Raw genomic sequence first — 10,993 nt, forward strand, 5'->3', positions numbered from 1 at the left:
TTTGGTTCGTGATTCATCTTGCTTCGGGGACGGAATAGCGCGCGTGACAAAGCGAGAGAAGTTCATAAAAACAAACGCCACGATAGATAAAATTGTCCCATCACACCTTCAACAGTAGGAGCTGGAATTGGATCAACACTGACGACTTCACACATGTTCACAAAAAAGGGGTTCGTTGGAATGTTGCATCCGCCCACATACGATGCGGATGGTGACTCCAAAGTGCGTACAAATTAAATATAGCTCACAAAGTGGAGTGCTGTGCTGGTGTCGGTTTAGAAAAGAGTGTGACAAATACCGTGTGTCGAGGCTGTCCAGGAAGAGATGGAGGTTTTTAGGAAACAATCGAGATCTTTCAATGTATTATATTAATGGAGTAACAAGGTTTAGCTGGTAAATTAACATTATTTTAGTGGTTCATTTAATAGACGCTTGATAAGATCGGCATTGATCGCTGCACTTAGATATTTTAAGGCCAGTGTAAAAGTCTGGTGCCGTCAAAAACTCTGCCACTGGATTTCCCCAAGGGTCTTCAGCTACTTGGCCCCGCTCAGGGTATGGTACGTGTGTATAAGATATGGTCACTTCGCCAATTCGTTTCCCGGAAACTCTTTGTCGGGCATGACTCCTCCACCCACTACTGCATTCGATCTCCAACAGTTTAGACTCCACCTGAAGCCTGCATCTGAAACCCTGAGCCTCATGCTCAAAGGATCACTGAGGAACACCTTCTTCGTGAGGCATGAGTCCGATATCCTCATTGTGTGTTCCAGCCAATGAATCCTTACGTCGGGATAGCAGGAGCATGTGGTTTATTCTCCTTCTCCATCCGCCTTAATCGCACATACCGCCGAAGATAGCCTTTTGCACCTGCCGCTCGAAAATGGCGAGTGCATTGGCGTCCTCTGCCTGCATAATCCAAGACTCGTTCCCGTAGAGGAATGCGGAACTTATCGGTAGATCTTCTGGATCGCAGGACCTAGTGCAGTATTTGTGCCTATTTGGCACGATTCCCGTGAACAATGCGCCTTCGGATTTCGCTGTTTACATTGGTATCCTTAATAGTGATCGAACCATGATAGCAAAACTTATCTATCTCCTCATGATCGTTGCCGTTAGCTGATACTCTGCTTCCGAGGTGGACTCTATGACGGTCAAAGCCTCTGGCAAACTCCTCAAACCAATTGTATGAACTTCGAGCTACAATCAGGTGTACGCCTCGCTCATCCTAGGCTAATATTTCATTCAATAGCTTTTTCACGAATAAGCCGATATCAAATCCCACCCGAATTATCACCCCACAGTTTGGATTGGAACAGCCAAGCGTTTTGGATTGGAACAGAATTCAGAAACAGCAACGTTTACCGTCCTAGCTAGAAGAGCAGAACAAGAATAAACAATTATAAAATTTTAAAGCTTTTTCTAAACGCAATTTCATTGAATTTGAATTAATAACCGCTATTTGGAATAAAATTTAAAACAATATAAATCTCATTGTGCAGACGACATTGAAAACATCGCTTTCCTACCCCTCGAGCGTGGACACGCTGAGCTGTCAACATTCAACTGACAGCTTCGATTCAGTTCAATTGTTTGTTTGCGTTGTGCTTTCTGCCTCTGTAATTGCATTTGTTTGTTTGCAAGAAAAAGCTATTTTAAACCATATAGTAACCATCGCCGTGCAAGATCGAAAGTGCCTTATCGATCGGTGTTTCATATCAGCTCACATTCATTGCATTCCACTCCTTTCGGTAAGTATTCTGCATCACTGTGCGTACGCCATGGGCGTGCCGTTTCGTTGCCATTAACCATAATGACGTCTGGCGCTAGGGGAGGTGGTTGTATTCAAACCAAACGTAAAATGCCATGTTTACCGTTGTTTGTTTTTAGTTCCCAGTCACACTTGCAACACTTCTGCAGCGAACATGGTTTGGCTAGAATCCTGTTGGTCACCGTGCATTTGGACAAATTCCGTGAAATCGGGAAGCTATGCTGTGGCCGGATACACCGTTGCCATCTCTATCGTGCTGATAACGATGGTAAGCAGAAAGCGAAACTTTCCTTTTGTGCGGTAGTAATAGCATTTCAATCCCCTTTTTCCAGACCACATACAACCTGCTGGGCGGAGATTCATCCCAACTATACTCTCCTCTGTTTGAGACCGACATTCGTGACTCGATGCAGGTTGTCGGAGGATTTTTCATCTTTTACTTCATTCTGCTGATACTGTCTGCGGGAGGAGTTTGCTACTCATTGAAAACCACCACCCGTGGTTGGATGTTGCCGTGGTTGTCGCTGTTTGGAATCGCTATACTGTTCCAATTTGTGTTCGGCCTGTGGCTAATTGGAGGCTATTACATTTACGTGCGTAATCGATCGCTGTTGGGTAATGATCACATATCTAATCGAATATTTCAATTTTCCCACAGTTGGAGCAAACTCTTTCGAGCCTGATTCTTTGGGTATGGATGGCCTACAATGTAAGTAGAAGCAATAGGGCTGTAGGGACGAATTTATTAACTTCTAACATAAACTTTTCGGAATCAAACCCCGCTAGACTCCCCTAGACTATTAGCAAGACTAAGCATTCGACTCAAGACTTTAATGCTAGAAAAAATCTTCCGCGACAGTAATTCTAACATGGTTCCCTTTTTCTTCACAGATCTACTGCTGGATGTGCGTTTACTCACAGTATCAAATATTCGAAAACCTCCAATCACCAAACATCGAGCTTCTCATGCCTTAGAGTACGCCTAACAAGCGTACAATAGTTGGTAGAATCTACAGAAAGACCTCACCTTTTTTTAACTTTGAATATCATCATTCCAGTAAGAACAATCTAGTATTTGTAGCCGATTCCTGTTCTCGAATCTTCCTCGATATGATTTTTTTGTTAGCATGACGGTTTGTATTATTCCATTTACGAAAGTACAAACGTATTAGGAATATATCGTTCTACTGTAAGCACTCGAAAGATTAAGATATACAAAATAGCGTAGAAGGTGGACTGAGAAGTAAACGAGCCGTCCGTGTAGCAAATCATGCATAATATTTCGAAATAAAGATACTTTTTTATAACAATAAGCTAGTATTTGCAAGTATTTCATGGTTAGTTACAGATTTTGTTCAAAACTTTTTTTAAAGAGGTGATGATGTACTTCATGAATAGCATTCCAACGTGTGTTGGAGCATTGAAACATGAATTATTTACTATTAACCCAAATGTTTGTATGTAAAAATTGGGTTTACAAAAAACTACATTTCACATATGTTCGATACCTACTCTCCCCCACAACGCATCGCTTCGAAACTAGAAACAATTTTGAATCCAAAACTTCTTTCCAACGGCCATAATTAAAGCATAAATCCACTTTAACTAAGCAAAAAATATTTTAATAAGAATTTTGATTAAACTTTCCATTAAAATGTGTGCAAAAAAAAACAATCCTCGCGCTCATCTCTCAAATCACCAGCTGACACATTCAAAGGGCACCGCGCTGTCATTTCCTGTGAACCACACCTGTCAAATTCCTTTCCAATATGGCGTCGTAAAAAAAGCTACGAAAGCAGCACCTTGCTCCCCATTCTGGCACACACATTGAGCTGTGGAAAAAAACACATCTCACTTGGCAAACAATCTACGCGTTTGGGGTTTCTACGCGAGAATTCTGGGTAGTTTGATTGATTATCGAGCTCGCATTTGCCTTTGGCTGCGAATGCGCGTGGTACACATTGTGATATTTAGCGTTTAGAAGCAAACCGGAAGATTGGGCGAGTAGTGTAAAAAAAATCGAAGCAGCAGCAGCGCAGCCGAGCCAGGTCATATACGTGTGGCATATATGCGAACGGGTCGAACGGGAAATACAAGCCGCGGCGAGAGAGGTGGTAGTTGGCCTATTCATCACCATCGGTTTGGACATTGACTCCCGTGTATGTGTGTGTGCGTGCGTGTATGTGCGATGCGTTTCCATCGTCTCGTGGCCGTGTGATATTTTTCGCGTGTGCATAATTTCCGTACCAAAAATCGTCGTGCGCGAAAGCTCTCTTCGCGCGTGTTGGTGTGTGCGTCAGTGTTCCCTTGTGCGCTCTGGTTGTCCCGAACACAAAAGCCAGGTGCTTACATAAAACAAGAAGCTCGACTTGCAAGTGTTCAAAAATAAGATCCGCTGGTTGACGCGAAATCCACCGCTTATCCGAGGCGGAGAATCGAATTGAGGCAGACGGACCAGCCCGTTCGCTGACTTTCTCCTCCTCCTCCTCCCCCCCTGGGTCGCCTCGTTCCCCTCGGAAGACTTTGACTGAGGCCTCACCTAAATAGGAAGAAAACTTCCGAGCAGGCCAGAGCAATACACTGCTCGCAGCAGCGTGACACGCGAGTGAAAGAGACAGAAAGAGACTGTTCGAGAAGCAGCAGCAGTAGCGCCGAACCGGAAAAGAAACACATCTAAGCAACAGCTTCGAAGAAAAATAAGGGTTTTCTTCTGGGACACAGGGCGAAAATCCTGCTGGATAACGATCCCTAGGTTTGCCGATCCGTAGGCCGACCCCGTCCAGAAAATGTCCACTCCAGCTCGCAGACGTTTGATGCGAGATTTCAAAAGGTAATCATCATTGCAATAATTGTATCCCTAATGTGTGTTTGTGTATTTTCGCGAGTGCGCTGCAACAACAAGAGTGGGGTTAACGCAACAACTCATCAAATACGAGACGAGGGAATTACAAAAAAAAACCAGTAAATTAGGACTCAAGGACCAATGCTGTTTTTGATGCAAATCAGCCTGCTCATCCTGGCTCAATGGCTAGTAGGAAAGGAGAAATCGTGCCACACGAAACAAACTCACCGTTCATCGCCGTTGTCATAGCAGTGTGTCAACGCTTATTATCGCTGGTCTTCTTCGACCTACGGAACACTTAATCATCGCGTCTCGCTCAAAAAAACGGGGCTTAAGGTGCCTCTGCTGCGAGCAAAATCCTTATTTGCTTGAGCCTAGAATTGCAGCGAACCCGCCTCCTTCCAAGGAAGGATTCGATCCAACACCGTCGTGTGCTTTGGGTGTGATGATAAAAATATCCACACCGTACCGTCGCACACACAGTCACAGCGAACTCACCAAACCAATAGCCCCACTGGGGTGGTGACGACGACCTTGTAGTAACCGTCTTTCTTTTTTTTTCTTTCGTTCACTCAAATCGTATCCAACGCCACAAAAAAAGGATGCCCTTGGGCTGGGCCAAACGAACAACGGCCGGTGTGCCGCGGTTTTGCACATCGTACTAAACGGGATAAAACAAAGCGCCTTGTGTGCGTCCCGCTGTAGGTTTTGCAGCAGCTGGGTACAGTTTGGATGGATCACAGTTAAAAGGACCTTTTATTGTCGACTGATTTTATTTCCCTTTCAAGGTACAACGGCCACTTCAACAGCGACATTTAGCAAACCTTTGTGAATTTTTAGTACGATTTTTTTTTGTCTGCCCGAAAGTAAACACAAAAGGGCCGCGAGACGTATCCATCTTTTTGGCAAAGACATACTGACACCGAAACCGAAAGAACGAACTAATTTCGGCCCGCTTTTTTGGTGTGTGTGTGATCTTGAAGACACCCAGAGACGGAGGCGGAGGGTGGTCAGTGAGTCAAGGAAGTACGATGACGCGCGGCGGTACATACTCATCAGCGTAGGGAGCCGCGTATGTGCATGCAGCAACCGGTCCGAAAAGAATGACCAAAGCAACCATGACAACACACACCGCACATCTTTGCCGATTCACTCTCACCGTCGTTGCAGCAGGCCAGCGGTGAGATGATTGGCTCACATGGACGACGCCGTTGAAAAAGTTTATTTTTGTAGTTTTAGCACACCAGCCACTAGTGGGTGTGGGGAAAAAGGCGTTAGAGTAAGAGCGAATTATTCGAGGGAAATTGTGTGCTGTATGATGCGGAGGAAAATACGCACGATACACAACATATGTGTCATATGCAGCTACCGGAAACGGCACTACTGGAAGTGGAGCAATGTGTGCTTTACAAGGACATCGTTGCTTTCCCTGAAATCATCTGTGTTCACTCACTGGCGAAAAACACCCACTCCGAGTTCAAAAACCGATCGAAATGGTTTTCGGATAACTTCATTACGCAATGTATCCTAGAATTTACGATTTAACACTTTTACGACTTGTTCATCTGACCTTGATCTCGTAGGCACATGTGGCGCACTGCTTTGTTTACATTCGTACGCGCCGTTGATTGATACAATTTGAGAGTGTCGACTTGGTTGCTTATCGGTCAAGCTGCTATAATCGGGAGCTAGTCTGAGGCTGCGTTACGTGGTTTCAAGTTCAATCTCTATCAATGTGCGCCTCCGTCGCCGTTCCCTTGAATGTTATTTGCATTGGCTGGAATGGGTGGCAAAGGAGGTCGCATCATTGATACACTACTGTGTCAAGGAATAGGGTTCCTCTGGCTAACCGAGGATCGCCATCCGGGCATCATCAGTTCGTTCGTGATGATACGACGTACCGCTGATTCATCATCGTTACAGTAACGCATCTTATTATGAGCGTTTTTTCCTCATTGCATCATTATTGTGCAACCCCGGGTTTTGGTCAAATGATCGCACATGATCAACAAGGATCGGGTGGCCTTACAATGTATTTGCATGTTTAAGGATTTTTTTGGTTTAGTTCGTAAAGCAATAAAACAACAAGGCAGGAGGTCTTATTAGAAGCAATTTAGACTAAATTAACACAACAATATGTGCTATCCTGAACGGCCCGGTGGTAGAGGTGATAACGGCACCGGTCTCCACACGGCAGGACCGCGCTTCAAATCGCATCCGGACCGCTCCCCGTAGTGAAGACTTGAGTATTCAACTACGTGGTCTCGGTGTGCCATTTCTGGCTTTCTGTGACTTAATTTTACCAGTAGCAAAGTAGTCATGGACTATGTCCAAAACTGATGAAGCCCTCTTAGTCACGTTCGAGAGGAAGATGCTCAGAAGGATTTTTGGCCCCGTATGTGTGGAAGGACAATGGAGGAGCCGCTACAATGCCGAGCTCTACGAGCTGTACGATGATCTTACCATCGTGCAGCGAATTAGACTCGCCAGGCTCCGGTGGGTCCGATCACGTCATGAGAATGACACCGGACGACCCAGCCCGAATAGTCCTTTTAGGCCGTCCACAAGGACAGAGGAGGCGTGGTAGGCCCAAATTGAGATGGAGTGATGGCGTTGATGCGTCCGCCAGAACGGCCGGGATAACGGATTGGCAGACGACGGCGCTAAACCGTGAGCGGTATCGAGGATCAATCAGACCGCAAAGTGGTTGTAGCGCCTGATAAGTAAAGTAAAGTAGTCAGCCCTACGTACGGGGAGGCGGTCTGGATAAGATTTGAACCCCGGCCCTGCCGTGTAAGAACCGGCGCCGCTGTCGCCTCGTCCACCGGACCGCCTCAATTATTCTAATTATTAGACTATTTTTTACTTTTGGTCTTTTAAACCGTTTGTTGACAAAATACAACGTCAACGTCAAGTGCGATGACAGCCGACCGCGAAAGTACGCAGCCACTTAAGGATGAGCCACGAGCGCAGCCGAAGAGAAAAAACCAAGCCAGAGAGAGCCGGAGAAAGAGAGCGAAGGGAAAGGGCGAATGACCGCTTTACACACGGCAGTAACAACCATAAAGCGAGAGAAGGAAGACGTTAAGTTTTTTATCTGCTAAAAGTGTAACTAAAAATTACAAAAAAAAATACACTTATTCACGGATGTAGAGAAGGCGTCTAGTTCATTTATTCTCGCGGATTGTTGCCTGTTGCATTTGCAACACCGTTACAACATGTAAGAATGACCTCACCGTGCTTTGGTTGGGAATCGCCAACGCCCCGCTTATTCTAAGTGAGATTAAAATTCTAGACCTAAGGAGACAGACGACACCCAACGGGGGAACGATTACTCTTTATAGGAATGTTAATAAGACTGTTGTACGATCACCAGGACGATCTGAGTCTTTTAGTTTAGTATTCAAATCTCTGCGGCTTGGCTGCACTAAAAAGCAACATTTTTGCTTGCTCCTCATATACGCTTCTGGATGATTCCAGTGGGTGAATCACTCTCAAACATCGATCGCTAATCATTTTTGTTCTTGCTCTCTTGCGCTTCCAGGCTTCAGGAAGATCCACCAACCGGCGTGTCCGGTGCACCGACCGATAACAATATTATGATCTGGAATGCTGTGATTTTCGGACCGCACGACACACCTTTCGAGGACGGTACGTTTAAGCTAACGATAGAGTTCACCGAGGAGTATCCCAACAAACCGCCCACGGTGAGGTTCGTGTCGAAGATGTTCCACCCGAACGTCTACGCCGACGGTGGCATTTGCTTGGACATATTGCAAAACAGATGGAGCCCCACATACGATGTGTCGGCTATACTAACATCAATTCAGGTACGTCTGTCCGCACAGGGCCGTTAACGGTAAACGCTTACCAATTCCTTCCTTTTCTCGTTTGCCCTTCTTGCAGTCGTTATTGAGCGATCCAAATCCAAACTCGCCAGCCAACTCGATGGCCGCACAGCTCTACAAAGAAAACCGCCGGGAGTACGAGAAACGAGTGAAAGCGTGCGTCGAGCAGAGTTTTATCGACTAGCCCCGTTCCCGTTGCTGTCCTTGTCCTTACCGTCTGCGCTGTCGTTGTCGTAACCACCATCAACACCGCCACCCTCACCGTGGTGCCGCCTTTCGCTACGAACCGGTGTACCGAGATCATCATCGCTGTCCTGCTGCCACGTTCTTCGGCGTCACTGTGCAAGGTACGGTGGCACCCAACCTGCTGGATCTCCTTACGCTCCACAATTTACCCCATGCTAGACGGTTGATGATATTTCGGTAACTTTTTTTTCCCCACCCGGCAGTCAGCCAGCCCCCATTGCACGCGGCTGCCCTCCGCAGTGGCGCGTTCCTATCCGATCGAGAAGTGTGTGTGTGTGAGGGGTGTGCCTTTGCGATCATATGGCACACTACTATGCTGGGGATTCCAGATCGCGTGTGTGTGTATTTACAGCTCATACAGTGCGCACTGTAAGTAATGATGAATGAGCATATACTTACCACCAACATGCACAACACTAGCTTCCGACCCTTTAGGCTGAGAATGATTTATTTAGATACAATTTTTTGTTTTTGCTTTTGTTTCTGTGTTCACATTGAAGTGAAGTAAAATTTAAAACTATACAATTCAAATGCAAATGCTAGCAGTGTGCATCGTTCATGCTTAGAAGAGGTGGAAATAGAATTTTACATCCCGCCCCGAAATTGGAACCTAGCGCGTCGGCGTTACTTAGCAACAGCCGGAAAAGGCTTTCTCCATTCTCACAGCTGGCTGCAATCCAGCCCTTCTGTCCATTGCAATTGCATGCCCAAAAGGCGTCAAAAGGGGGTGTGTGAACCGCAATCGTGGCGCAGCTCTGGTTTGAAAGCATGTTAGTATATTTATTGAATTCACAAAACCCCGGGGGAGGAGGTGTAATGTCAAAAATGAACGCAAATGTACGTAATGCGCCTGTGTACCTAAATCGGTGCGTGTGTGGTTGAAGATCAAGAGAACAAGGGATAGTTGAAGGATAAAAAACAATTCAACACAACGTGTAAGTGAAAAAGAAACCATTGTTCTAACAAATCTTGCAATAGAGGTTAAAAATGGCGCTGGGGAAAACGAGCGTTGATGAGCAAATAGTTCGCTATCATAGTAGATCGATTACGAAATAAAATACACTCTACACGGTTTAATAATATCTACAACGATCGGCCATCCATTTCTTCGTTTTCAATCGACTGTACATACGGTTGGTCCCTTTGCTCTGTACCTCGAATCAATCAGTCCCCAACGTGTGTTGAGCGGTGCAATAACCTCTTACCACCTTACTTTGGGCGTCCCCTTATTCTCTCGCACCTTCGTGAGTTGGATTATTCGGTGATTAAACTTTCTCGTCTCTCGTATACACCACGGAGCACACAACAGGCCGGCCAGGCCTGACAGAAAAAAAAAACTAAGTGCACAGATTCAAACACACCCTACCGCTTCGAGGATAGGAAGATACATGATACGGATGTTGTAGCAGAACAAAAAAAGGAACTCGCAAGACAAGGTTCGCGCAAAACTGGGATGAGGTTCGCTGTGAGGAGGAGGTGGTGGAGTAGGAGCATGAGGTTATGGTGAGAAATATTACGATAATATTGTAAGCATAATATATATACCGCTGCGAAAGCAAGCAAACCAACAACAAAAACACACACACACACACTCGACGAACAAACCAGGGAAAGATAGCAATGAATTGAATGTATGGTCCGTGCTGCGGGCGCACGTTCGACAACAACAAATTTAATTATTACATTTGAGGAGCAGAGATGAGAAAGCGCGCGCACGCATCAAAGAACCTATAGGTACGCCACATCCGCACCACTATTGGAACTCAAGAGAAAAAGATATACATGAACTCGACCTGATACTGTGTAATAATTATAATAAAATAATAATTAATCAAACGAAATTTAAGCAAAACAAAAACTACTACTGTGCTAGGTGGGAGGGGAAGCAGGAAGAGAAGCCCGGAAGGAAGCGGAAACGGAGCTAAGTGCAAATGTGCATCATACAACAATTAGCTGCTCGGGGTGAAAGGAAGCGTGCACAAGCGGGGGTTAAGCACCTTTAATGAATTGTGAAGCAACACTACTACTCTCTCAGCATAGCAATTGTATTGTGAAAACAGCCCCCAGCCGCTGGATACCAGATGAAGAAGCGAGGAAATTATAACGAAACTAAACAAAGAAGAAATAAAACGTATAAAACCTTAATTTTTTGTTTTGTAATTGCATTTTAAATATGGATCGTGTTAAAAAGTGGGCCACAATGTACGGCGGTCCGGAAGCAATCAAAAACAGATGTTTTTCGTGGAATCGACGCAAATCGCGGAAAAACTGTCACAGGGAAGAAGT

The 10,993-nt window shown here is 45.4% G+C and overlaps 2 protein-coding genes across 4 annotated transcripts; both read left to right on the forward strand.

Moving 5' to 3' along the window:
• The first annotated feature begins 1,557 nt into the window (after positions 1-1,557).
• Positions 1,558-3,084, forward strand: LOC118503324. Its single transcript, XM_036036467.1, has 5 exons — positions 1,558-1,751; positions 1,891-2,039; positions 2,104-2,364; positions 2,430-2,480; positions 2,663-3,084. Exons 2-5 carry the CDS (start codon positions 1,926-1,928, stop codon positions 2,744-2,746), a joined length of 510 nt encoding a protein of 169 aa, XP_035892360.1. The 5' UTR covers positions 1,558-1,751; positions 1,891-1,925; the 3' UTR covers positions 2,747-3,084.
• Positions 3,085-3,573: 489 nt separating this feature from the next.
• LOC118506263 (ubiquitin-conjugating enzyme E2-17 kDa) lies at positions 3,574-10,852 on the forward strand. 3 transcript variants are annotated; one of them, XR_004905495.1, is made up of 4 exons: positions 3,583-4,601; positions 8,158-8,443; positions 8,520-8,808; positions 8,911-10,852. XR_004905495.1 is itself a non-coding variant. In XM_036043164.1 (3 exons), exons 1-3 carry the CDS (start codon positions 4,558-4,560, stop codon positions 8,643-8,645), a joined length of 456 nt encoding a protein of 151 aa, XP_035899057.1. In that variant the 5' UTR covers positions 3,574-4,557; the 3' UTR covers positions 8,646-10,852. The 3 variants fall into 3 exon arrangements, 2 of the variants coding, with proteins under 2 accessions (XP_035899057.1, XP_035899058.1); XM_036043164.1 differs by having other exon boundaries at positions 3,574-4,601; positions 8,520-10,852; XM_036043165.1 differs by lacking the exon at positions 3,583-4,601 and adding an exon at positions 7,671-7,833 and having other exon boundaries at positions 8,520-10,852.
• Positions 10,853-10,993: the final 141 nt, after the last annotated feature.

This window comes from Anopheles stephensi, chromosome 2, assembly GCF_013141755.1.
Source record: "Anopheles stephensi strain Indian chromosome 2, UCI_ANSTEP_V1.0, whole genome shotgun sequence".
Taxonomy (NCBI): domain Eukaryota; kingdom Metazoa; phylum Arthropoda; class Insecta; order Diptera; family Culicidae; genus Anopheles; species Anopheles stephensi.